General features: G+C 50.4%; 1 protein-coding gene across 1 annotated transcript; it reads right to left on the bottom strand.

Moving 5' to 3' along the window:
- Positions 1-95: 95 nt before the first annotated feature.
- Positions 96-27,869, bottom strand: CPD (carboxypeptidase D). Its single transcript, XM_059829154.1, has 21 exons — positions 27,187-27,869; positions 24,360-24,607; positions 16,342-16,484; positions 15,421-15,590; positions 14,466-14,833; positions 13,854-14,045; positions 12,772-12,939; positions 11,469-11,578; positions 10,907-11,009; positions 10,273-10,415; positions 9,507-9,676; positions 8,601-8,912; positions 7,160-7,355; positions 6,748-6,883; positions 5,782-5,931; positions 5,264-5,359; positions 5,105-5,169; positions 4,813-4,944; positions 4,240-4,425; positions 3,827-3,926; positions 96-3,171 (listed from the first exon to the last, which is right to left on the bottom strand). The coding sequence occupies exons 1-21, from the start codon at positions 27,867-27,869 to the stop codon at positions 2,945-2,947; spliced, it is 4,098 nt and encodes a 1,365-aa protein (XP_059685137.1). The 3' UTR covers positions 96-2,944.
- Positions 27,870-27,982: the final 113 nt, after the last annotated feature.

The following is a 27,982-nucleotide window of genomic DNA, read 5'->3' as shown; positions in this document are numbered from 1 at the left end:
CGGGAGACGCCGGCCCCGGCCCCGGTCTCCCGCAGCCTCCTCCTCGCAGCCCCAAGCCCCTACTGCCCGTTGTAGGAAGAACGAGACAACCCAGGTGGACATCAAAATAGTTTTATACAGATTATTGGATCTCAGTATACAGGTAAAAAACAGAGAGCCCGGCTGAGGGCAGAACCAGGCCTCGCCTCACACCGCCCCGTCCCGCTTCCAGGAAAAGGCGATTCAAGTCCCTTTTAAAAATGTACATTTGAAGGCACAGTGCACGGACCGACACGCTCCAGGGACAAGCGCCCGCGGGGGACCGGCTCTTCGCCAGAAGTGGCCCAGGCACTCCCGCAGATGGACGGACGGACAGACAGACTGATGGCAAGGGGAGGCTGCTCCTGCCTTCCCAACATAGGTGACAAACAGCCCTGTGGTTCTGAGCACACCACCTGGTCCTGCTGCGTAGAAAAGTCTCACACCTTTGCAAAACGTCTCGAATCCACTCCCCTTAAAAAGATGCACCCGCTCCAAGCTAATTGCAGAATGCACTCTCAGGGGGAAAGGGCCAATTCCTAACAAGACTTATTGCTAGTGGGACAAAGCAAGGCCAGCTCAGTCCGTTACCTGCTGCCAGAGCAAACAAAGCCCAAACAGAGCCCTAAGAGCCATTTGCAAACTCAACTTTAATATGAAAACCCAGCTGTGTCTCTTTGTAAAGCCCTCAGAAGCAGGAAAAGTTTGGACATCAGGCAGGGTTAGCACTATTGCGTGCTGGTGTGCTGCAGCTTATTACACAGGGAAAAGGGTCACGGTCCAGGACCAAACCCCATCCCCTGCTCAGCACGATGAACTGGGAGCAGGCATGGGGATGTTCATGGCTCCTGCAGAACAGAGGCAACAGGAACAGCGCTTTCACACCACAGTGACGTGGGACAGGAGCACGGGGATGCTCAGGCTCATCTCCCTGTGCCCAGCACACCTCCCCAGCCAGATCTTATCAAGTGCTTTTTGCAATGTAATTCCCCATGGAACAGCGAAGAAGGTATACTGGTGTTTAAGGGTGATCTTTGTCCCTCCAGATAGCTGCACAAAATCAGCATGCAGCTGCTGAGACAATGAGCATGGCAGCATGGCCACAGGCATGTGGTTCTGGAAGGGCGTCTACTGCACACAGAGGTGAGGAACAGCTCCTTCGGAAGGCGATGTTCCCCCAGAGATGACCAGGCCAGAGCCCTGCAGAACAGACCCCTTCATACATTTGGGTGCAAACACCCCCCCCAGACACCATGTGCAGGTTTCACTAGTGGACCTCCCCAGGCTGCTGGAGAACAGATCAGCTCACTGCCTGAGACAGTGCTGCACCAGGCTCCTGCACCCCAGAGCTCGGGTCAGTGGGGCAAGAATTAAATAAGAAAGTGAGCAGCAAGAAAGTAAGTGCCTATTCTAACCCCAGCCTCCTGCCCAGAAAGCACAGAAACATCAGAGATGCATAAAGGCTTTGGAAATCAAACATTTCAGCTATTCTTCCCTTCTGGACATCCCTTCTATTCCCCACAAATCCCACGTCTTTGGGATGCATGCTGCAGCTCCTCTTTCCAACTTTCTGCCAAGTGCTACAAAACAGAATTGGGCTGCTCTTCCCTTCTCCTTCAGCACAGCCATTCAGCCCTTCCTCACGCCTTGCACCCAGGCCCCGCAGCAGCAGGCACAACTGCAGACACGCAAGCAGGTGGAGCTCTTGCTACATACTTCAGGGACACTGTAGTAGCAGAACAGAGCCAAGCCAGCAGGTTAATTTGATGCCTACCATCACCAGAGCTTAATGAGAGGGTGTTTGCAAAGTGCTCTGATCACTAAATGGTATTAGGTAGACAGTGGCAAATTGTGCAGTTTTTCTTCAAAATTTAAGACTGAAGTTGGGCCATGGATACTCCCATGACCTTCCCTGCTGCTTCAGTAACGCACAAATACAAAGCAGTCGTCAGATTTCACTGTTTCCTCCTGAACAGTAGTGGACTTGGGCAAAACTGATCAGGTGGAGTCAGTAACTGATTGCTTTTCTACAGCATCCACCACAATCAGTTTATCCATTTGCTTAGAATAACCTTCAGTGGCTCTTTCAGACTATTGTAACGCTAATTTGAGACCCCCAAAGGCCAGGTCTACTACACAAATGAAAAGCAACCAGGGGTGATGGGAATAAAGTTTCTTTCTTCCCCAGAAGTCAGGAACAGCAGTGCCGCAGCGCTGGCGAGCCACTGAACTTTGCCAGAGTTCACTGAAGCTCTGACAGTTGCTCCTTTCTCCAGCTCACATCAAGAATGGATGTCATCTCCCCCAGTTTTCAGGATGCCAAGTCACTGCCTGGAACTAGCAACACATTAGAGGTGCTCCACAACCACTGCAGATCATAGCAGGCCACAGCATCTCATGGTGGGGAAAAGCTCCAAGGCAGCAGCTGAAAACCAAGTACAGTCTTTTTCTGAGGGCTGCTCTGCAGAACGTGGAGTCAAGTGAAGGATCTGGCTTCCCCCAAGTACAGAGTGGAAAACATTAAATCAAAACAAGCAGAGAAACTGCTTTGGAGTGTTGTAACTACGACCCCATGCAGGTCTTGGGGCACTTCCCCACCATCTGCTCACTGTGTCGAGATGCTGAGGAAGTGCTAGGAACTCTGCTGGCCACCCTGTTAGGTTGCCTTTCAAACAATGTCATGTGAACCTCCAGATCTTGACCCAAAAATGTAACAAGCCATGTCTTTAGCCCGAAACACAACCTCCAGCACCCACTGATTTGCATGTACATAGGAACAGAGCAAATAGTAGAGGGAAGCTGGGAGCTGCCACCCACACCCCTGGAGGACACATCCTGCAAACTAATATTTCTAAACTGAACCACAGGGATCGCCCCCCGCCACCGGGTCTGGTCCATGGGAACCTTCTTTCCTGCCCCTGAGGTGTCAGTGTTTGCTGGAGTACAATGTTTCTTCTTCAGTGTCTGTTTCATCCTGGAATTCATGGCTCAGGAGCGACTTCTTTGAGCCAGTGGACATCATGCGGATTTCGTCCTCATAATCATCGTGGTGCTGCCGGAGGCGGTGGAAGCCATCCTTGTGTCTGTTGGACTTAATCGAGCAGACACACCAGATGATACAGGCGGTGAGGACCAGCGCAGACATACTTGCACCTGCCAGAGAGAAGACAAAGTTAATGCCATGTTCCCCCACCTCAGAGACTCATAGCCTTGCCATCATCTCTCTTCCCTTCTACAGTCACAGCCAGTTTCTTCACTTCACTGTGACCCTGCTCCTTCCTCCTAGGCCACAGAAAACATGCCATGCAAGAGAGCTGCTCCCAGAGCAGCACTGCACTAGCTTTATTTTCTGCGCTCGCAGTCTAGGATAGCATCACTGAGCTCCTCTGCAGACCACTGGGTATAAACTCTAGGCTCCCCAGCAGCTGCCACCTTGACAAAAGAAAAAAAAAAAAATATCTCTTAATGCTTACCTGGTGCCACCCCCCTCAAAGAAACCTTGGGGAAGAAGCAAGATCTCCCAGCTCTATGCACAAATAAGCTCTCCCCATTCCAGGCATCTCAAAGTCCATTCTGGACCCTTCAGAGCCCTGCAACACACTCTACTTCCTCCCTCCCATCTGCCAGCCCAGCATCACCAGATCCAAGGGTTGTTGGACCGGTCTGCAAGGACAAGCACATACTCAGAGGGAAAGCAGGAGATGGCTTAAGTCCACAGGTTACTTTTCCAGTTCAGCAAAGGGTGATTGTCAGCACAAACCCCTACGGAAAGCAAAGCTCAAAGCTTTGATCAAAAGTATCACTTTACCTGCAACAGTGACAACCAGCTCCCTTGGCAAACCAAATACCCTGTTTTCCGTGTCAAATACAATTAACACAGTGCTGGGTGCATCATGACGTACAAAGACCTGCAGAAAGATAAGAGAGCTCAGACTGTCTCAAAGCTTGTACCTCTCGTAGGTGTCCACACAAGAGAGGTGGTCCTGACCAGGGCAGGACCAGGCAGATGCCAAAGACAAGCGCAATGGAAAGAAAAGCTACTGCCCAAAACAACCCTGCTGTGCTGAGAAATTCTTCTCCATCCATTTATCAAGGCAGAAAACAGCTACCCTGGGCACATAATCTGCAGCTAAACACAGCAAATGAGGCAGAGCCCAAATAGGGGATGCCTTTATATGACAGGGAGCGGGGGGAAGATCTCTGGTACAGACATTCACATACCTTGACATGTTTCTGCTGGTACCCGTCAGCTATCACATTGATGTTATGCAAACCTGGAGCCAACAGCACATGGAAATAGCCACCTTCTTTAGTATAGACCCTCAAACCTTCATTGAGAACAATGGTAGCTTTAGAAATTGCCTTGCCACTCTTGTCTTGGACAAACCCATGGACTCCCTTATGAACCTGAAATAAAGCATTTCAAACACTTCATGTTCAGATCCAAGCACATGGCACATTTGTAACTAAAAACCAGGATCTAATCCTCCCCTCAAAATACAGCCCATTTTCCATCCCTGACCCTCATAATATATAAAAGTGCAGGATACTGCAAGGACTGCTTAGCCCACCATGAGGCAAAACAGCACAGATATTTAACTCTCATGTCAACACATTTCCTGGTCACTTGCTTCCTCTGTTCAATCCATTCCTCACAGTCTAAATTTTGACCATCTGTAATTACAGAGCACCAATAAAGACACAAAGACTCTCCATACTGCGCTCTCCCTCTCCCCCCCCAGCCCACCACCTTTCACTCCTTGCCAGAATTTCCTCCCACAGACTGCGACTCACCTCCACGAGCATGCTAAGGAGAGATTTCCTGTGGTCTGCCCACAAGCTGGGAAGCTGCCCTGCACTCGGGAAGTAACAGCAGCTGGTATAAACAGTGATCTCAGGACAATGACCAAACATAACACTGAAATCCTGCAAAAACCAAAACCACAGTTACAACAAAATAGGTGGCATTTAAAAAGTTTTGCAAAGTGCAGCTGGAGGTGGGGAAGCTTTGCCCAGACATCAGAACGAATATGCTTTTTAATGCCTGTTTAGCAGACATGGAAAGCCTTGTGCCATGACGAAGTACCTTCATACTTCCCAAGTGACTGTGCCATTCAGAGCCACGGATCACACCGCCAGGAATATTCTCATCTGTGAGAGCAAGAACACAGCTGTCAGACAGATCTGCTCCTAGCAGAGTCTAGCACAAGCTGACAGGGGCGTTAAAGGATTCAACCAAACATACCTGACTTATTTGGACAGCCTGGCTGGCCCAAATGCATCAGTGGATGGTTGTTTGCATACAGAGATGCCAAATGCTTCAGTGTTTCTTTGTTCTCCACTACAAAGAGAAAAGTGAGACTTTGGGAGTGCAACTCCTATTCACTGGAGGGGCAGATTCCCATTCTAACCCCATGACCCTGTATTAAACAGTGACACAAATTGTTTCAGGGGCATTCCAGATTTCCTCTAACACTGAGAGGTGGTATCAAAAGCAGACTTTATAGTAGCATTGGCAGAGGAAATGCTGAAATACTGTTGTAGGAACAGAAATGGTAAGTGTTCTGATCCCTAGCTGAATCCTGTGAGGTTTTATAGCTTTACTTAGCAGACTGTCAACTCCACATAAAGGGCTGAACACAAAAGGAGGCTACAGAACACCAGCAGCGCAAGAAGCTCTTACAACATGTGGTCACATGAACTTCTGCAGAGACAGCCCGAGGGTAACTGTGTGTGCAAGGCCCTGGAGGAGTTAAGTCATACCTGTCTGCACTGGCTTATCATATGGGTAAGTGACAAGCAAAGATCCTCCATCTAGCGCAACAGAGAGGCTGAAATCCTGCTTCAATATCAAGTTCTCTATGATGGCTTTGGTCTCAGGCTCTCTTGTCCCCGAGTACCGGGAGTAATTGCCTGTAAATCAGAACAACAAATAGAAAAGGGAAATGACAACAGTTTCCTCTGCTGTTTCAGAAGCCAGCACAAGTACATTCTTTGTTTATGTCTGAATTAGGTCTGCTGCACGTATTAAAAGGTATTTGTTAGATCTCAGCAGATGTGCCTGACATCAAGTAAAGCACCTAGTCCACACTACCCATGGGGGGAATTAATCTGCAAAGCTAAACAAATGTGACACATCACTATTTCCACAGGCTATTTACTTTTGTGAATGTAGAGGGTATTTCATGTGTGTTTGCTCTCCTCAATGTCACTGAGCTGACATTTTTTTTAAGAAAGCATTAGGGATGATCCGAGCCAATCCTGGCCAGAGAGAACACTTCATCCCAAGAAAGGGTGGGCATAGCACTGATACAGTGCTATGGATACAGTGCTATGGATACAGCAGGCCATTACGTGGAAACCAGAAAAGCATGAAAAAAGGAGACTGTTTCCAGGAAGCATGAGCAGAGGGCATTTTTTCAGAAATAAAGGGTTGAAGGAAATCAATTAACAGGAAAAATACATTACCTGTTGTCCAACCTCTGGACTATTCCTAAAGAATTCTGCTTCATCTTTTCCTTGCAAATAAGGGACTGCAAGGGGGATCCAAGCTTTGGAAGTTTCCCAGCAGCTGTGCTGCCTGGGCTCCAGGGCCAGAGTGCTGCTCTCTTTACAGGTAGGCCCTGTAACCAAACGACTACACCCAACCCTAGAGCAGCTAGCAGACTTCTACAACAGCCTGCATTTCTGCAGGGACACTATACACCACTTTACTTTAGTTTGCTTTACTTGTGAAGTCTGTGTCCAGATCTCTGCCACGAGCATTAGTCTGGCCTATCTTCGATGTGCAGCCTCTCTCTTGTGCTATCTCACGTCCATCTGGATTCAGGGAAGGCACAATCACAATCCGTGTTCGGTCAATCAGCTGAACAAAAGGACGAGAAACAGTACATAAAGCGCAATTAGTAGGGTTCATTCTCTGTACATGTCATTTGTCTGGATCTCATCCTAGGAACTGCTGCTTATACTGGTATCAGCAGTCAGAGGTTCCCACTGGCCCCTTGGATTTCACACCACCTCCCCATTATGTGTGGGATTGCTGCAACCCACAAGCCACTGTTAACAAGACAAGTCTTGCAGTGAGCACTGTCTTCTCAGGATACAACTAGAGGGCTCCAAGATGGTACCTCGCGTTGGTTACCTTTGTAACAGCAGCATTCTTCTTGTAGTTCATGCAAAGAAATTCTGCCAGTGCCAGGAGCAGCTCTGTACCAACGGGAGCATTTCCATGAATACCAGCAACAAAGCGGATCTTTGGCTCCTCAGGTTCGGACTGGTTGGGCTTGTTGGAAATTTCAAGGGACCAGATCTGACGGAACTCGACGCTCTGACCCAAACTGCCAAGAGATGAGAAACCAGAGCGTCAGCTCAGGAAGAGAGCCGCACGCCTAGCCTGGCCTTATGGAGAAACCCCAGCATGGAAAGGAACTGCTGCCTGCCTCCAGGAGGAGGCTGCAAAGACACGTGACGCACAAAACACAACCACATCATGAGAGATCTGCAGCAGCACTGGACCAAATTCACTATGAACATCAGTTTGAACACAAGCATCTGTTTAAGAATGTATCCAGGTCCAGATGTACAGGATGCCCAATGCACCATATACCTCTATATAGCCTATAACATCACTATAAATGTGGAACTGCTAAATGCCTCTGTGCCTCCAATGTTGTGGGTTTTGTTTGGTTGTCGGTTTTTTCCTTAGATAGGGATACATCTGGACATCAAACTAATTTACAAAGCACCTGGTTTAGAGGACAAAAGCAGGCCTATTTCCAGTAATGCGTAAGTTCTTGCTACAGTCATGCCATTAAGTTAGCAAACTGAGGGCAAGCAAAGCAGGGAACGCAATCGGGGCTGATGCAACTGCACGGACAATAGAGGCTACAGATCAGAAAAGCAGCCTTGGCACCAGCGGGGATAGCACATGAGCATGTTGTGCCTGGTAACAACAAGCAAATGAGGTCCTGGGACAAAGAGATTTGTGCTTTTTAGAGCTGACAGAGGGTAACTGCTACAAGTCACAAAGGAAAGCAGAGGACTGCAGACAGCTGGTCTCCTGCAGGAGGGCAGAGACCTTGGCTCAGGGCAAGCTAACTCAAACAGGTCTCGCACTATTGAATTAAAATCTGAAGGCAGACAAACAAAAAAGGCCATTTGATATTTGTAAGTCAAATTTGATTACTTTTGCTGGGGACTCTTTGGCAGGGTGGATGTTAGAAAGGCTTTGGAAAACAGAGGAAATAGAGAGCGTGGAACCGAGCTATTTGCAGAAGCATGGGATATCAATACTGGGAATATCACCAGTCCCAGGCACCCCTGGGGAACCGACAGCACCCCAGGTTTAAGTCAGTAAAATGATGTCTCAGGAAAAAGCACACGAATGCATCTGCAAGTCCCTGCAGCCAGTGCTCTGCCACCATGCCCTTAGGCGTGGGGCTCCCTCGAACTCAGGGACCACAGGGAAGGGGAGGGACAAGTTCCCCATCTCTGTACTATGTTCACAGCTCATCATTTCACTACTTCCCTTCCACAGGCTGCTGCTCAGGGAGGAGCTGAGCACTGCTGCTTTGAGTTTTCACCTGGTGAGATTTGTGATGTGCGGGTAGTTCAGATAGAGGCCTCGGAGGAACTCAGAGAGGTCCTTGTAAGGGCGATATCGATAAGGAGAGACATCCCCCGAGGAGGTAAGCAGGAGGCGCTCCAGGCCATTCTCAGCAGACAGATCTTTGATTAGGGTCTCAAACTCCTTCTCGTTGGGGTCGCTGGTGTCTGGGGTGTTCAAGACTGGCACCTTCCCCTCGTCCACTTTGATGTCTGTCCGTGAAAGAGTGAAGTTGACTTGCACCCCACCTTTGCTGCCAACTGCCACTGTCTTAGTGACTGGATCATACCTACCCAGAGAAGAGAAGGCACAAGAAACGTCAGGGGTTCCAGGCCTCACACAACAAGCCACCCCCCTTCCTGACTAGACACTCACATGGGACTGCTACTGCTCCCCAGCCAAAAGTGAGAAGCATAAAACCAAAGAGCAAGAACACTTTAAAGGGACATGGGAATGGCAGGAGGACAGGGAGCAGCTCAGCACCCAGCACGAGCTGTGCTGCTTTTGGCTCAGGTGTTGCAGAGTAACATGGCAGACTGGCAGGACAACAAGTCAGGTTGCTTTAACCCAAAGGTTTTGGCAGCGGTTGAAGTGATGAAGTCCTTTCTGCGGGCAGCTGCCTGCCAGAGAATTTCCCCTAAAGACACTAAGTTATCAACTCCTTCCCCACACCACCTCTAAACAAGGGAAGATTTGGATTATACATTGACACCAGGTGAGCAGTCTTTGACATCAGGGTAGCATCACATTGCTAAATCTGTACAGGCCAGAGGGCAGGAGAAACAGCCATGCCTACATCTGCTGTAGGCAGAGGCAATGGGACTACTCCTGACTAGGAAGTCAGTCACGCAGCTGTTTGCTCCTTGTGCCATGGCTCACTCACCCTCGGGCAGATGCTGTGATTTTGTATGTCCCCTGGACCAAGAGGCGCCAGTAGTCTCCATCCTTGTAGGTGGTCACTGGGTGGTTGATGCCGGCAACGCTGATGGTGGCGTTGAGAATGCCCCTTCTGTCCATAGCATCCAGCACAAATCCCCAGACGCCGCGGTGAACCTAAGCACAGACCCAGAGCCCTGCTGAGTGCCAGCCCTCGCTCTGCCTCCCACCCCACACATCGCTGTGGGATCACTGACACCCAGATCCCACCAGCTCCCAGCCCAGGAGGTTCAGCATTCCCAGAGGAGCGAGATGTTCCAAAAGGGTTCGGGTTAGACTCGCCAGCTGCTGGAGTGGACAAAGATCACCTGATGAATACAATGAGCAATTATTTGGCTCAGGCTGCCACCACAGCACTCTTTGCTCCACACCTTTGTTTGCATGCCCCAGGTGTGCAGCACTACCACCAGCCCTGACTCAGATGGGAACAGCACACAAACGCCACTCCAGCCTAGGGAAAACCAAGGTAGTGCTAAATAAAAAGCCCACACCTGCATCACCTGGCTGCTGTTTCCGTACAGATTTTTGGTATGTTGAGAAGGAGGGGAGAGGAAGAGTCAAGACATGTTCTGATGGAGATGATTTCTCTGGAGCAGGTACCCAGTCTGGCCAGGAAGCACCACTTGCTTCAGCCCACATATTAGCCTGTTCATCCTGGCACATCTAATGCAAAGAGGGAGCTCACACAATTGCTTGGGAACAAAGTGTCTCACCTGTTTCATGAACTGGAGGAGAGATCGACGGTTCTGCTCCCAGTACTTTGGCAGCTCCTCAGCTTTTGGGTATTTCACGCAGCCCAACTCAATGGTCACTTCAAAGCAGTTTGTATGTAAGTAATTCCAGTCTTGCATCCCACCTACAACAGGAATGTAAAAAACATTTTGACAAAGTCTCCTGAAGGCAACTGTACTACAGGTCAGAAAAAATAAATATATCGGATAGTAGAGAAAGATTAAGTACAAACTACAGCACACATTTTATATCTGAAGAGGCTATAAAGAGGCTATAGCTGAGAAGGCTTTTACACAGGGCAAGATTCAAGCTTCAAAGGGATGCCAAAACAGCAGACAAATAACCATCCTTCTTGTAAATACCTTTCATGCTAATATACTGCTGTAAAATTTTATGAAACTATTTTGCTAATAGCCAGAAAAACTACACTGTAAATTCCTTCCCTCAGGTATAACTTTACCTGGGTACCTTATTTAAGAAGTTATAAAAGAAACCCGAGTCCCAGTAATCTGGGCTGACCAATGCAGAGTTTGTGACCGATCAGACTAAATTCTTTCAGCTGCACGTGCATTAACTTGGAGACAAACAGTGCAAGAGATTTAAGGTCTACTTTACCTGGAACATTGTACCACTGAGCTCCGTTAGTGATGCCATGCGGGAAGTACTCGGTGGGGTACATATCCTTACAAGGGCTTCCCTGATACATCTTTGTATTTTCCTAAAAAACAAGATGCGACATGTGAAGCTGAGTCTCCGCACTCTACAGCCACTGGCATTTTTGCTCTAACATTAGTCACACACTTCAGGTTACCAAACACAGAGGTTCACGCGGGCCTGTGTTTGTATGGCTGCAGCACAAACAGACTGCACCCACACCCAACCCCAACACACAGACATCCTTGCTCTCCTCCCGGCCCGTGTTTGCAGCATTTTCCACCACCCTTCAGTGCGTATGGTCCCTGTGCCTGCACAGAGCGCTCTTCCTACAGGGCCTGCAGGCAGAACGTGCTGGGCATCCACTCATGGAACCAGAGCCTCCCACAGGACCCTTCTGCTGCGCCTGCAACACCAGGCACCCACAGCACCTGCGCCCTCCTCTACCAGCCGCTCAGGAGGTTCCCCACAGCATCAGGAGTTAACCCAGCAGGATGTGCCTGTTTTCCCGTTAGAGCTTTACCTTGGAGTAGGAAAGCGCCAGCTGCTGAAACACAGCATCGTCTGGGGATTTACTGTATATGGCTATTCCTTGTTCATCATCATCAAAGGGGTAATTAACCACCAGAGAACCTGCAGGGGAGACAAGCTTTGACTTGTACTTGCACGCTTTCCAAGTGATCCCTCAGCCTAATAGGGGAAGTTTTTCTTTTTCTCCAAAGTGTGCCAAGTCTTCTGTTTCCCAAGACTTGGCATTAAACAAAGCATTAAGCCCATGGCTAGAAGAGACAACAAAAGCACAGGAATAGGTAAGACCACACCCAGCTGGGAAGGTGAACCCAAGCCACCACACATCAAGGGTTTGGCTCTTACATGCAGGAGGGATGAGAACAACCTCGTAATAATCGCTTTCAGAGAACAGAAAGCAAGGGGAGGAATTTCCTAGAACATGCATAGTGCCCTTGGCCCAACTGCTATAGTTTTTCAGCCTTCCGGAGTTTATTGCAAGCACTGTCAGATTATAAAATCTTTGGCTTACTGAAGCCTTCCCTAAGCAAGTTGTACCAATAGCACCGTGGAACCCTAGACACCACCGCTGCTGGAGAACTGCCAGCTCCCTTGTACCCACACACGGTACTTCTGCACTACAAAATTAAATATGCTAGCACAAAGCAACCACCTGCAAGTTACCACAGCTACAAGCCAGCAGACAAACTGTCTAGGGAATAAGCTGTAATATAGACACTTAATTTAGATCATTCCAAAAACATAATTAAATTACAGCAAATTTCATAGTTCTGCCATGCAATTCAAGGCAGGGAACCCTCAGGATTACATCTTGTTCCCTTCACTTTATAAATACTATGAAGCCTTTAACAGCCACAGCACTTTATCACATTCCCAGACCCAGCTGCTGAGCAACTGCTGACAAGAGAGTCCACCCCATCTCACAGCGGGCAGCGTGCTAGCTACTGCCCAATGCATCTGCTCCCTTCAGAGAAGTGGTTGTGATCCTCCCTGCAGCCTCTTCAACTCCCTACAAGTATGCCTGCGGACATGGTCTTCACCCTCTGTTTCCAGCTTCTGATCCATCTTCCAGCAGCACGAACAAAAGGGTTGATTTACTCTTTGTGTAGGCCCTTTGCAAACAGCCTGTTGCAGGAAGCTGGCTGCCTTCACTCCTGCCATTTCACAGCAAGGCCAAGGGCAGAGAGCTCTCTGCGGGAGCTCCTCAGTTCACACCTAGAACACTGTGGAGATATCCCTGCAAACTCCCATCCCTCAAACCTCAGCACAGAGGAAGAAGCGCGGTTTGGCTGCCATACCTCCGTGCAGGTTTGCCGAGAGCACAAACGGGTAAGTCTTTAACCAGGTCATGACAGCGAGAGTTTCTGGCTGCAGAGGGTCTGCCACATGGAAGAACTGATCTGGGAAGTTCCGGTTCAGGTCATAGTTGTTGCTGTTGTTTCTGCCAACAGTACCTCCTCTGTCTCCTGAAAATTAAACACAAGATCAAGCTTGCGCCCTGTGCAAGTTCCCACTTCAGTGCAGAGGCTTCATCCTCTTACCACAGAGCTTACAACTATCAATTAATGGACAGCAGCAGAGAGCACAACAGTGCTGGCTTCCTACATCCCAGAATGAGGGGACACCCACACTCTTTCAGCAACAGGTCCACTCTGTGCAGAGGTGTCCAGGGGCCCTTTCAGCGGGTGATTGCACAGGCTCTCAGTGCCAGCCAGACCACAGCTAGCAGAAAGGCAGCGAACCATGAACAATCCCAGCAGCCGGATGTCACAACCGCAGAAACCTCAGAGCTCACCTTCTCAAACCAGCCGGACAAGTTCTTTGTTAAACCCAAGCAGAGCTCTGCTTCCAGAAAATAGTTCTGGACAGACGTTGTTCTGCCAATCTGCAAGAGCCATGCAGTTTTAAGGACTTCCCTGAAAGGATGTTTTTGCCAATTTCAACATAATGATAAAAGTCTATATTATCCTTGGACAAGTGCTCTACAGACAGCCTGGCTCCTACATCACATGTTACTAAGAGCATGGACCAAAGCACAGCAAGTATGAGCTGTGTCAAAGGAATGTCTTTTTTTTTTTTTAAAATAAGCCTTGGGATAGCCACAAACCATAAGGGGACCCAAACAGGGGAAGCATATAGCACTGCTGAAGCATAAGAGCTCTCTCCAACAGCTTCAAGCATCAGTCGACTGCCCACATCCTGCAGTGCGGGGTCCGCCTACTCATCCCACGGCACGCCCCAAGTCCCTTCCCAGCCTCCCTGTGCTGAGAGCACTTCTGCTCCAGCAAGGCTTCCAGATTTCTCAGAGAGGTACCACGAACCCAAAGCTTTGCTCTCAGAGCTAGAAACCCCACAGACGTTTCAGCACAGACAGCACTACCTTCCTGGGACTTCTCATAGCCATCAGGGTTCATGGACGGCATGATGTGGATCCGTGTGCTCCGGACCAGGTCAGTCACTTCAGGATCTGTGCCGAAGTTCTTGCAGAGGTACTCAATGAGGTTCAGGAGAAGCTCTCGCCCCACAACTTCATTTCCATGCATGTTACCGATGTACTTGAACTCCGGCTCACCTGCATAGACATGGTCACACCAAAGAGACAATTATAACCACTACATTAAAGCCTGGAGACACCTCGCCACCCTGAGCATTGCACTCTCAAGCCTTTCTGCAGGGCTGGAGGGCGTTTACCTAACATTTACCTTTCTCTTCCCACAACACCAAAAAGGACGAACATTGTTTCAGGGAAGCCCCTTGGTCCTTCTGTCCCCAGAGCTCCATGACCAGTGTAGATGTCCCCAGCAATGCTCTTTAACACACTAGTGCCACCCACTGCACCTGGTCTTTTTAGAAAGGATACTGCAAGGAGCAGCTCAGTCTCTCTCCAGACAGGTGCCAGCTCTACACTCCTTTTTGCTCTGCCCACAGTCTCCCAGTGCAATGGGTCTATCACTTGCATTTGTGCCTCGCTAGAAAGGATTTCCCACATTACCTGCTTCATGGATGCCAGGGTTGTCTGAGATCTCCATTACATAGAGCTCCCGCAGCTCCACCGACTTGCCCACAGAGTAGAGTCGGGTTATGTTGGGGTACTCGTTGGCATACCGCCGCAGAAAGATCTCCATGTCTGAAAAGTGATGGTGGCGGAAGTCCACAGGTTGGATGGGTTGATGGAGAGAGGTTGGGCTTGGAGCCCCTGCCTGCACAGGGGTGGGGGTGATGGTAGAGACAGGAGCAGGCGTTGCTATGAACTGCGTGACGTTAAGAGCTGGTGGCATTACAGTTGGCTGCAAGGAGAAATCCACTTCTGTTGCAGCTCCCTCCTCCACCTCGATGTTCTCTCTGGTCACTGGTGTGTAACTGTGAAAAACACAGCTGGCTTCAGCAAGGAGGGTCTGCAGAACAGAGGCCAAAACTCCCTGCAGCTTCTTCACCACTCCAGCCTACTTCTTCCAGCCCAAACACACTGGGATGTTAATGACTATATTCAGCAGCAAACAAGCTGATAGGACTCATCCCACTGCCACTGGACCCAACTATGCTGCTGTCCTTGCTGTGTCACAGAGGCACAAGTTCCTGTTTACAGATTCACTGGGGAGAAGCCACAGGCGTATCACAGGGCTAGCCACACATTTACACCCAGACTTGAGACAACACAAACTCTTACTGGGGTGACCCTATTCCACTTTCTCCCTTTGCCCAGAAAGTAAGATGCAGGTTGATAGAAGCAATCAAACAAAGGTGACAGAAATACTGTGCACCCAACAGCACCCTGCTGCAGCGGGGCACGGGGTGAACAAACACAGCTGCAGCTCTAAGCTGGAGTCCTTAACTCCTGCAGCTTCCAGCCAAGCCCCTTAAACACACAAGATGCTTTGGGGGAAAAAATCAAGTGAAGGAACACAAGCAGCTAACAGTGTGGACGCAGGCTGCCACAGAGGCATTACCCCATTACAACTGCGGTCACGTTGTAGGTCCCAGGCACAAGCAGTCGGTGGTAATCGCCATATTTGCCCGCTGTGATGTTGTGAGCAATGCCGGCAACAACAATGGTCGCGTTCTCCAGGCCAGCTCCAGTGACTGCATCCCTGACAAAGCCTTTCACACCAATGTGGACCTGAGGAAAACAATGCAAGAGCCTGGCTGAAGACAGGAAACATCAGGGGAACCATGTCCTCCGCCAGCAATACCCCCCTGCTCCTCCCCAAAGGCAGCAGAGCAGGACAGCTGCCAGGCAAAGACACACAAGTGCCCATGATTCAGACAGTGCTTGGCCAGACAGCAAGGCCAGGAATTCCAGCATGCACTGCGAAGGCAGCAAGATCTCAGAACTGATCTTCCCTAACAAATCCTCTATTTCATTGACATGGGCACACAATGTGAACACAGCAGGGTTACAGGCCATACCGAGGGACAAAATGCAGCTGCCTCCCTTCCCAGCCTAAACTGGCACCAACTCAACTCATACGTGGGCATCTGGAGACAGCCTGGCAGAGGACTCTGCAAGCCAAGCTCTCAGCAGCGTTGGTGCTTTTGAACATCACTGGAGGTTCATGACACTGAGGCCATACAGGTACTTGGCATTACTTTGTAAGAACTGCACTGGTCGGTCCCTCTGTTTAACACTGAAGCCCACAAGGCCCCTCTGAGCAGAGCTCTGCTGTCATGGAGGATGCGGGAACTGTGGCAGAACCACAGAGATACACAGCAGCTTTGTAGTCACCGACCTCTGCACAGCAACTGCAGCAGTTGTATTACCACACGCAGCAAACAAAGCCACAAGAGCAGCTGAACACGGTGCTCCAGCCCACCATGGACACGCAGGTTCCACAGCTGCTGCCCCCGCACCCCATCCCAGCCCGCACTACCTTCTCAATGAAAGCAAGGAGAGATTCCCGGTTGTTCTCCCATTCCTGCTGAAGCTCAGAGGTTGGCGGATATTTGCAGCAGGACAGCTCCAACGTGATCTCAAAGCAGTTTGCCCACACGTAGTTGTAATCCTGCATCCCACCTGAGAAAATGAGGCAGAGATATGTCCCAAGAGCAATGCACAGACAGCCCACCATGGGATGCACATTTCTCCCTGTCCTTCACCTCCCATGGCATCTCACCATGATGCTGTCCTAGCTCCAGAGTGAACAACCTAAGGAGAAAAGTCAGATCAGATCATGGTGAGAGCCTGTGCTGGGGGAGACTGAGCTCTGTTTCGCCCAGTAACCGGCATACTGGACCATTCAAATCAGCCACAGAGAGTTCAAAGATGACAGACCGTTGGTCTCACTGCTCTGTCAGCTGATCTCAGCAGCACAGCACTTGGAAATTCATATGGGTTCATTTTGCTGTGAAGACATTTTCCAGACACTACAAATCCTGGATGCCAAGGCAGGCACACCAGAGTTTGAACACTACTGCTGCCGAGTCCTTCGCTACGCACACCAAGCCTCCTTTAGATTTGTGAGGTTTTCCTGCAAGAGATGTTACTCTACCCAAAATGAGCTTCAGGCCTCTGATACAAAAGAACACACCAGACTATCAACCTGGGAGGTGGCAGCTTTAATCTGCGTGTCAAAAGTTTCAAGGACCACACAGCCGTTCTCACCAAAAAATCTTAGCAAAACTCTAGATGAGACGAGAGCAATGCTTCCCCTTCTCTACTTCCTCAGCCTGCTCTTTTCCTCCAACTCCTCATCTGAAGGTCTACATTTACTTGATATTTAGAACAGCCCTAGCAGAAAGTCTGACAAGGTCTGACATGGTGACAGCATGCAGTGAACTGCAGCAAGTCCAAGTCACCTTCAGGAAACTCTCCTCTTGATCTGGGAGGGCAGTGACACCTCCCTCACCACTGAGGATTCCTGTGACCCCACAACAGCCAGGTCCTGCAAGAGAAGAACAGGACACAGACTTGTCCACCTGGGAAACTCCAACTGGAAAACTTCCTCTTTTCCCTGAGCCCTGCAGCCAAGTCACCAGCCTCCTTGAACATTTCCTCTTTAAGGCAGCAGTCTCAATTAATTTAAGGATGTCGCAGCCCCTGGGGACAGCTTGCTAGCTTAGCATTATACCAGCCAAACCTCCATAAGCACCAGAAAACAGGAGTGCACAGAGCTGTTTCCCAGTATTAAGCTAATCTTGCTGTTCTTGCCCTTCAGAGAAATCACAGGCATTACTACGAATCAAAAAGGTCACCTTGTTCCTGACCCCATTTGCTGAAGTTTACATCCAACCCTCAGCAAGCAAACCTGTTTCTCCAGCAGGAATGAATCACATACCAGCAGGACGTGAAGTCTGCAGGTATCAACACTCACGATCTGGAGCTCAGACTTCACCATGCTGCTGAAGACTGCAAATGTTCGGCCCTCTAAACATTGATGGGAGTCTTCAATAGCAAAAAGGACATTCCAAAACCAGCACAAGTCTGTGAAACAGGTTTCAGAGTCACCCTGACAAACCCTAACACAGGACTGTAGCCAGATGTCATGGCCACATGAGAGGATTGTTCCCACCACCACCAGCAAATCAGGCAGTTGTGTCAGTATGGAAAACACACCACACTGAGTTTTATGCATCCTGATGGTATCTTCTGGGTTAATCAACCTTATTCAGTTACAATCCAGGCAGACTGGCGTGCCACTACCCAGACGGCTCCATCCCAACCTCACAGCAGCGCCTGGGACCACTCAGCCCAGAGACCTCCACGCACCGACCGAATGACTCCCACCGGTGTCAGCTGCACATGGGGGGACAGGCAGTGGGTCTCTCCTGGATGAGTTGAGGGAGTCAAACTGGCTCTCAGAAGCCCATCTGTCATGGAACAGCTACACATTTGCCCCGCAGGAGGCAGATGCAAACTTCAGGAGGAAGGAAAGCAGAAGACAGCCCATGGCGTGTGTCATGGCACTAGCCTGCAGGACCCCCGCAGGCAAGTCTGTAAGAAATGCGTTCTTTGTACTCCCATCCTTTGCTTTGCCCAAAGTGCTACATTAGTGCTAATGCTAATAAACCTCACTTGCTTTGTCTGAGCAGTTTCCTAATCATTCACAAGCTCCCTCACAAGCGAGGGGCCCTCCGGGGTGCTGGCCAATTTACCAGCCAGAATGGATCAATACCACGATGCAAATGCACTACCTGGCATTTGCAGAGGCTGTGTTAATGCACGGCCAGGAATAGCTATCAGCAGCACTTTACCAAGCAGAGGAGTCTTATAATAAATGTGATGGCTGTGAGCATTTACTGTCCCAAAAGGTCAGGGACCGCTGCTCTGAATTCAATAGCCCCACCGCACTCAGGTAACACAGAGACGGACTGACAGCATAAAGTAGGATTAGAAGAACAGACCCCTGGGAAGATATGCGGGACAGTACCAGATCAAAGACGTCCCAGTTCCTCTCAATCCTTCTGGGAGCCTGCTGCTAAGAGAACATGTAGGTTTTATTGTAACAAATCAAATGTCACTTGCCGCCAGAGAGCATTGCAGCTTGTGCATGGGCTGAAATCAAAACAGGAAAGAGACTTTTCTGCCCAGCACAATGGGCCAAAAAGTGTTTGAGGATTTTAAAACTCTCCAACTCAGTTCAAGAGGTTAGAGGAACAAGGCCTGCAAATCTGCTACATGCTCAATTCTATTCAGCTCCTGTTACCAGGCTCAGAAAAGTAACCCACAGCGGACCACTCTATTCACCAGTAAACACCATGCAGAATGAAACAATTTGCCGGCCTATAACCATCTGTTCATAGCAGGACGCTAATGCATTTGAAAACATCCATATGTAAACCAGAGCCATTATGAAGCATATTTAGTGCTTCATCTGCCATTCAAGCAAATTTAGGACAGATGCTCACCCGTAACAGAGCAGCAACGGACTAAATTAGAGCTTGCTACATTTCGGTAAAACTGTCTCTTTGAGAAAGTAGTCCATTGCATGCTTGAAAATTTGGACTGTATTCGCTGCACTTATTTGGCCTTCACATGGCCCCGTTGCCGAGCAGGACAGTTATTTTTACAGCATATGGAATTACGTATTTTTCCATATACCATCTGCACAGCCTCTCCTGGCTACGCAGAAGAGCCGGAGGTGTAAAGACAGACCAGTACACAGCCTACCATTAGCAGAGCAGAAAAAGCACACCCAAGGCAGAGGGCTGTCTGACTACAGTGCTTCTACTCTACCTATCTGTTTGGGTAATATCTGAGATAACTTGCCAAATTTATTCTAGCATTTTTTCATCACAGGGTGTCTTTTAGCCCAAACTGCGTAAAGCTTCAGCCTCCCAATGAAGCATCATACCTATTTTACCAGTGAGGAAAGCAAAGCAAAAGTGAGCAGCTTACAGTCACAGCAAGTCAGTCCCTGGCTGGCAGTAGGTCACAAAAATGCTCAGAACAAACCTCTCCCCTGCTCTGTCCCACTCCTTGAGCACCAGGACTGCACTTCAGGCAAGGATCCCAGACCTCCTGCAGCACAAGCGCTGCAGAGTTCACTCGGACAAGCATTCCTCTGCTCCCTGCCAAGCTCCACACCAGGCAGGCAAGCAGGAGAGTGCAGCTCTCTAGAGTCAAGCCCGGGGATCCAGATACCATAAATACACCACGTGCCAGGAGAAGCCTTCCAGGCCAGCCAGGAAGGACTCTATTTTCAAACTGCACTATGCAGAAACCTCTCTAATTCCAGCTCTCGCTGGAGCAGACATTAGGAGATGAGAGACCTGCACCTAAGTTAAAGCAGAGAAATGGTCATGTCTGCTCTGCAGAGAGCAGATGGCACAAAGGAAACTAGAGCCGCAATTAAATACGTGGCACAAGTCACTTACCCTGTGGACGGAACCAATTGGCCCGTAGCACAAGACCAGGGTGAGCACCAGCAGCAGCACCAAACAGGCAGAGGAATGTTTTAGTCCATTAGTCTGCAATCATTAAAACTCAGAGGAGGTGAGGTTTGAGCCTCCAACTCCAGCAGCTGCATCACACAGCCCAGAGCAGCACAGCCCCACAGCCTTCCCGGGGCTCTCTCAAAGTGGAGGGCAGTCTTCCCAAGAGCTGCACCACCAAAACACGGCCCAGCAGTTCATGTTAGATGTGGAAAAAGGCATCAGACCCTCGAACCACCAAGCCAATACTTTTCTCAAGAAGAAAGAAAAATTTGCAAGAAGAATTCTATGAAAACACAAACACATAAGGGCAGCTAACTGTGCATATCCCAGGAAGACATGGCTGAAAACTTCTACCAGAGCTCACACTGTGCAACTGCCTTCTGCCATGCCCAGGAAACAGAGGCCACCACAGCAATGCCATGAGCACCCACTGTTCTCAGCACTCATTTGAATTGCTCTGAGTTTGATGCCACTAGAAGCTGTTTGGAAGCTCAGTGTGGCTAGTAACCACAGCCAAAACAACCTAGTAAGCACACACATGACCTAAATCCACTTTCAACCTAAGACGTGCCTTCCGGTAGGCACCAGAAACACCTCAAACACTTGGACATCAGCAAGTCAAACTAGCAAAGCAAATAACTTTTGGGACGGGACTACAAATAACGACAAGACCTTCCAAGACTGCCCACAAAATACCATATTGAACATTATGTTGAATTCAACTTCCAAACTTGACTCTTTACAAAATAAAAGCAAGCATGTCCTTCCCACAGATAAGACTTAAGCGGTTTCTTTTAACCGCTTTCCAAGCATCACCTGGACCATACACCAGCCCAGACTTGCATGTATTTTCTTGATCTGAACCAGCCACTCGGTAGTTAAAACCCCCGGAGGTTAAAAAGGAAGGAAGAGTAAGAGCATGTACAACAGAGATAGCCTCTAAAAAGTGTCCCCAGTCACAGACGTGCTTATCTATAGCAGCTGGAATGCAGAAGCCAAATTCAGCCATGTGGCAGAGAGCCATCTTTCTCTGTGCACACTTGACCTTAACAATTACTCCAACAGTTTGTACTTGCCACCTCGGTTTGACACACGTAAGAGGTTGTTTGCAAACTCAAATGAAAGTTAATGGGGTCTGGCACCAGCATAAACCTGAACTGGTAACTCCGGGACAATGAATCCTGTAGCAGTTGGCTTTCCAGCATGTTTGATTTCACATGACAAAACGTGGCAGGAAAATTTCCACCTGTTGAGACGTTATGTTCTCATTTCTTTGTTTTTCCTGGCTTTAGTTCACTTGGAGCCTGCAGCCTCTCCTGGCACAACCTGATCCACAGGCCACAAGCGTGTGCCCCGCACCGTTCACAGAACCGTGTGCTCAGAACTCTAGAGCTCAGCCCAGCCCAGGGAGCTCCCACAGGGTACTGGGATTTCCCCAGCCTCATTTTACCACACATTTAAATTCTGCAGTCACTGGGAAAGGCCTCCTGGTCCAAGTACGAGCCTCAGCAGTCCTTGGCACAAAGCTGAGAGAGTCAATGACTCAACACAGCCACCACGGTGGTTTTGCCGCTTCTGTCACACATGGCATACAATTGACTCCCATTCGCCTGCTCTTCATCCACTACTGAAAATAAATGTTAACACCTAAAATGCTGAAGGGAGACAGTAACTTCACACAACATCAAAATACACGTGTACTGGCCTCTGCAGTCAGTTCTGTTAGTTCACCTGTGCTCTTCCGTGGATTCTCAGCTCCCGCGGATTACACTTTACGTGAACTCCTCAGCCTGGGAGGTGCTCCAAGGGCTGCCATCACCCTCCACACGTGTATTCAACAGCGACAAGACCTAAACTACCACTTTGGGGAGAAACCGCACAGGTCTGTCAACCTCAGCAATGCTCCGCTCTGAGAGCTAGCGTCAGTGCACCCTCTCTATCATCTCTGCCCGTGAATTGCCTACTGCCATCAGCGCTGAGCCCGAGATTGTGGCTCCTCACAGTGAAAGGGGTTATTTCCGCAGAGGCTGGAAGCTGGAGGCTATTGGACATAATATAAACCACAGCGATGGCAGCACAGAGCAAACAGGTCTTCAGTTCACACCTTGCCATTTCCTGCGAAAGGAAAGTAGGTGAAACCTCTGCTCTGCTCGCTGACAAGGCAAAGGCAGCCCAAAAGGTTCGTGCACCAGTGCCACAGCCACTAGCAAACCTTGCACTCCCCAGGAGCCTCACATTCTAGCAGGAGGATGAAGAAGTTAACGCTGCAGCGAAAAATGCTGCTCACTGGGGACAGGGGAACCCAGGTCCAAAGCTCTGGAACCACTCTCCCTTCAGAGCACACCCCCATCCCACTTCATTCCAACAGCAGAAAACATTAGAGCTGTAGCTAACAAACTCCCCATTGAGATGTTTGCCGATAACGACTGCCACCAGAACAAGGCAGCACAGATCATCCAGGATATCCTGTTCCCTCATAAGCAAATTCACCAGATTACACAAACCTTCATCCTGCCGGACTTTTCACAGCAGCAGAGTGAACCTTGAGCCAGCAAACACCAGAGCTGGTGTGCTCGATAGGGCGGAGGGAAGGAGACAGCTGCTAGAGAAAGAGGTAAAACTGCATCTTATTTGAACACGACATCTTATTTGACCAGTGAAATACTGGGGAATGATTCAGCCACCACTGAAATCAAGACTTCCTCTTCCAGCACAGAGGTGATGTGTTCAGGCCCAGTAATGGATCCCCATCCCTCCTTCCCAAGCAAGGTGGATTCAGGGTTAACACAGGACTCAACTCTGAAGCCCATGTTTTGGAAAGACATCGTCTTATTACAATTTAAGCTGTAAGCTCTGAAGGATAAACAACGCTCAATGTCACTACTTGCTCAGCACTCCTGCCATCACCCCTCAGCCCCAGTGTGAGGGAAAGCAGAGCAGTCCAGGCGCAGCAAAGCACCACAACTTCTTTGGATCATTTATGCAAGGTTTTTGTGGTGTCCTCACTACAGAAGTTTCTGCACCGTCTGGCGAGGCCATGGTTGTACAACATCCGCTGAGGGGGCACGGCAATGGTGTAACTTCTTCTAATGACACGGCCAAGATTTTCCTTCCCAAGAGCCCACAGAGCCTCTTCCACGAGAGCATCTTGCCACATAAACTGTCTTTTAAATCCCATTTTCAGCAAAACCGATGCACACAGAGCAGCCCACAACGTGGCTGAGCCAGGCCAGCTACCTCCACACAAGCAGAGTGGTGGCACCCGGAGGTAATTTGCTTATATTCAAATCACCTCCCAGTGCAGCTGCCTAATGGGGGGAACAGGAGCTCTCCTAGAAGCCCCAGCAGACCGAATTTTGGATCCCTTCTAGATCCCACTGCACTCGTGGACAAGAACAGACCGTGCTGGTTGTCACCCTCTGCACAGGTCTAACAGCAGAGCAGTTCATAGAAAAGCTGCCTACCCACTACCAGCGAGAGCAGCTAGATTAGCTCAGACCACGCATTTAAACCATTTGACATAGTTTTACAGCAGGCTAGTCTATAATCATTTACAAAATTACAAGTTTGGAGGTTAGAAAACCCTCACAGACTATTAGCATTGGTTTAATACGTTTAACAACAGTTTCCTCTTTCCTGTATCAAAATTTAGTAACCGTCCGGAGACCTAATGACAGTTCATTTGACAAATGAAGCCTCCCGCATGCAGGATAACTCTCCAGCACCTAACAGGGTCGGGAAGAACCTCCAGTTTTCTGTGATCTCTTCCCTACAAACATCTCCCGAGCTGTGATTCATCAAGCACTTACTGGTGTGCCTGTGATGCCACTTCCCTTCATTTCAAGCTGCTAGAACACATTCAAAGTTAAAAATACCACTTCACCCGCCGTCCTTTCCTCTGTGATAATCACCACTGGTTTGGCTGTCACTTCTCAGCGGGAGCAAGAAACTATTTCCCTAAGACAGTCTGTTAGGTGAACTAGGAGAGAGCGAACGATTCACCAGCGCAGCTTACCTTCTACATCATACCACTGAGCACCGTTTGTGATACCGTCTTGGAAGGTCTCTCCCTCCTCGCCGGGGCAATTGGGTTTGCCAGTTCTCATTATGGGGTGATGTGACGCGTAAGCTTTTGCCAAATATTTGAACACTTCGTCATCAGCAGATTTGCTGTAGACTCCTGTAGGCTTATGCGTGGGAGAGTCATCATAGGGATAGCTTGCAACCACTGAGCCACCATGAAGATTGCCAGAGAGCAGAAACCTGGGGTTGGGAAGGAGGAGAAGAAAAAGAAGAAAGAGTCATACTGGAACAATTTCAACAGGAAGCCGGCTACAGCCGCCCAACCAGTTATTCTACTGCCTTCCCACCCAAACTGTGTTCTCAGGAGCCTCCAAACTCTATTTGGGATCAACGAGGCAAACCGCGTCCACTGGACGAGCTGCCCAGCAGTAACGCTACTTTGGAAGAGGAAGCGATCAGACCCTGCTCCATCAGCCCTGTGCAGGGAGAACGCCTGTGGAGCTGCAGCTACATGAAGGCTACGTTAACAGATACACACTCATCCAACACCGACTTGGCTACTGTTGAACAAAGATACACTGTCCTGGGAGACGTATCCCCTTGTATTAACACCAGCCTCCAACACTGCGAGCAGGATTGTCAGAGGGTCTGAGCAGCGTCCAAGTGGGAGCACGCTGGGGAAGTCGGCAAATTTTTGCAATAAACCAACTCTCAGGACTGGTTTATTCACTCCCCAAACCGACATCTGGCATTAATGGAGATGAAACAAGTTTCTTGCTTCAGCCTAAGACAGAGCCCTCAAACTCCGTGATGGACAAGCAGTGCCCTGCGCATAAAGTAATGTACACGGCTCTTCGTCAAGCTTTGAGCAACGCTTGGTACGTACAACAGAACTGACTTGCATAAATAAAATCTGGATGTGTGACAGAGCTGTTAAAATCCCAAGTCAGAAAATACAGCACGGCATGCCCTATATCACACTTTAATTTGATCCCAGGCAGCATAAACATTTCAACGAATCCCAACAATAATTTTCTCTGCTCTTCCTCTTTCCAATAAATACCGCACCGAGGGGAAAAAGAGCTTTCCTTTTCATTCGGTCAAATGGGATTTTGTTTCTGAGCAGAAGTAACATGACCAATACCTTTGCCTTGCTTAAAATAGCGCACATAAATTGCGTTACACCCACTATCTCTTTTTTTAATCAAACAGTTCTATTTACCCATTCATTTTTCTATCAGTGGTTATGTTAGTCTAACAAGTGTACCAACATTAACTGGTGCTGCCAGGCAGAGGGATGCACAGAGCACCACGTTCTTCCTGTTTCACCCTGGCTTACATGCAAATCCCACCTCAACCACTTGCAAAAAAAAAAAAAAAAAAAAAAAAAAAACCCAAGGTATTTTCAAAATGATATTAAGAACGTGCATGAGTTTCCCCAGTAACTAATTTTGAGTTGAACCAAGTCTGGAGGGATTTTAGTGCGAACTGCTGCATCAGAGCTGTCCTAAAGCATCCTTAGGACAAGCAATTACTGGGGAAGTTCATGAAATTCCTCTAGAGCAACAATGCCCACGGACAGCACCATCCACCACGTTTTAATAAAGATAGTCTGTCCAAGCAAATTTTGTTCCCTAAAACTGAGCAAACATTATACGAAGCTGAACGTTGTGTATGTTGGTTGGATCCAACCGACAGCCCTACAGCGCACCGCGGCCATCAGCCACCCCCTCTCCATTTCTCTCTCTACCCCCATTTGCGAAGAGGACGACAGTCTGTTTCAGCACGTTGCTCGTATCTGACCAGACTTTGCATTTTGGCTTTCTCTGCACAACTTTACACGCTTGGTTGCGCTGACCTTAGTGGTTTGAACCTTCCACAGTTCTCTAAAGAAGAGCACACAGCTAAATGAAGAGACGGTGCCCAGCCTGGCCGCTGCGCCTCCCAGGGCCCCAAAGTGGAGCTGGGCTTCACAGGCGCCGTCTCCCCCCCGGGCTGTCCCGCTCTGGGCACAGCGCCTTCCCACCATTCACCCCCTCGGAAGGCGAGGGCCTAACAGGTCAGCGTGGGCACTAAAGGCTCAGCCCTGCGTGCTTGGACAGGACAGACAGGGAAGAGGGCTGCAGGAGCAGGGCCCGTATTTGGAAACGCTGCTGCACAGAGCGTTATTGCTAAATCCAGGGAATTTTCCATGAAACGCGGAGATGGGGGGAAGCCCTGTTCAACACAACTCTCTGTTAACAAGTTTGTACACAGACCAGTTATACACATAACCCTGGATATTTTAAGCACCCCACAGCTCATGGTGAAAGCGTTATCGGTCCCAAGAGCAAAACCCACAGACAAGCTGAAGACGAAGCGGAGAAGGAGACGTTTCCAGCTGCAGGCTCCTGGAGAAGGGAGATGCGCAGACACCCACGGAGGCCCGGAGTGCCCGGGTGCGTGCAGGGCACGAACCGTGCCCAGTGGGGCTAGCAGGGCTCCTTGGCAGGTAGGCGCATGGCAAACCGTGCCCACCGAACCGCTCTCCTGCACACACTGGCCAGCACAAGGGTTGGCCCGGTCACCGGGTGCAGGATTTGTCCCCGGCTGCGAAGACAGGCCAACCCAGCGCAGGAGGCAGGCTAGGACGAAACGGTGGGAAATGGCTTTTTTTCCCCCCAAGCCCTGCTAGGCAGCACTGGGAAAGGCCGAAAGCCAGGGAAGCCCCCAGGGAGCGGAGCCGAGGGCCCCCCTCTCCCCGGAGCGGGGTGCCGGGCCCCGGGGGCCGGCCGTGCCGGGCGGAGGGGAAGCGGGCGGGGGGGCCGGGCCGCACTCACTTGTTGCGGCTCATCCAGGCGATGAGGGCTCGCACCTCGGGCACGGGCTCCAGGTCGGGCTCGGCGGCCCCGAACTGGTCGGGGAAGCTGCGGTTGAGGTCGCGGCCGCGGCTGTTCTCCCGGCCGCCCTCCGCGCCGCCGCCGCCGCGGCAGTCGCCCTCGTGGGCGCGCTCGAAGCCGTCGGGGTTGAGGCTGGGCAGCAGGTAGAGGTCGGTGGTGTTGAGCAGGCGGCCGATGCGCGCCTCGCCGCCGGCCCAGCCCCGCACCAGCTCCTGGGCCAGGCGGAGCAGCAGCGGCCGCGCCAGCGGCTCGTCCCCGTGCATGTTCCCCACCAGCTTCACCTGCGGCCGCCCGGGCAGGGCCGCGCCGCCGGGCTCCTCGCCGGCCCGCTCCGGCCCCAGCCCCGCCGTCAGGCGCAGCACCCACAGCGGCCGTCCCTCCACCGACTCGCCGATGCTGAAGAGCCGCGCCAGGCCCGGGGGAGCGGCGGCCGCCAGCGCCCGCAGCGCCTCGCCCAGCTCGGCCGAGTGCAGGTACCGCAGCGCCTCGCCGGGCGCCGCCGCCTCCGCCTTCTTGATGTGGGCGGCGAGGGCCGGGCCCGGCAGCAGCGCGCAGAGGAGCAGGAGCGGGAGCGGGAGCAGCAGCCCCCGCCGCCGGCCGAGCCCCCGCGCCGCGCTCGCCATGGCCCCGCCGCACGCCCGGCCCCGCCGCTCCCCGGAGCTGCCGGGCAGCGGGAGGAGGCGGTGGCGCTCGCCCCGCCCGCGGGCGGGCGCTCCTTCCGCCGCCCGCCAATGAG

This window comes from Gavia stellata, chromosome 25, assembly GCF_030936135.1.
Source record: "Gavia stellata isolate bGavSte3 chromosome 25, bGavSte3.hap2, whole genome shotgun sequence".
Taxonomy (NCBI): domain Eukaryota; kingdom Metazoa; phylum Chordata; class Aves; order Gaviiformes; family Gaviidae; genus Gavia; species Gavia stellata.
This window is presented reverse-complemented; position numbering and strand designations above follow the sequence as displayed.

Excerpts from the sequence above, each read along its gene's own strand:
- CPD (XM_059829154.1), bottom strand. The coding sequence starts at position 27,869 with ATGGCGAGCGCGGCGCGGGGGCTCGGCCGGCGGCGGGGGCTGCTGCTC. Across the intron at positions 5,360-5,781 it reads TGATAAGCCAGTGCAGACAG|TGGAGAACAAAGAAACACTG; the intron begins GTATGACTTAAC and ends TTCTCTTTGTAG. Across the intron at positions 4,945-5,104 it reads GTCACTTGGGAAGTATGAAG|GATTTCAGTGTTATGTTTGG; the intron begins GTACTTCGTCAT and ends TGGTTTTTGCAG.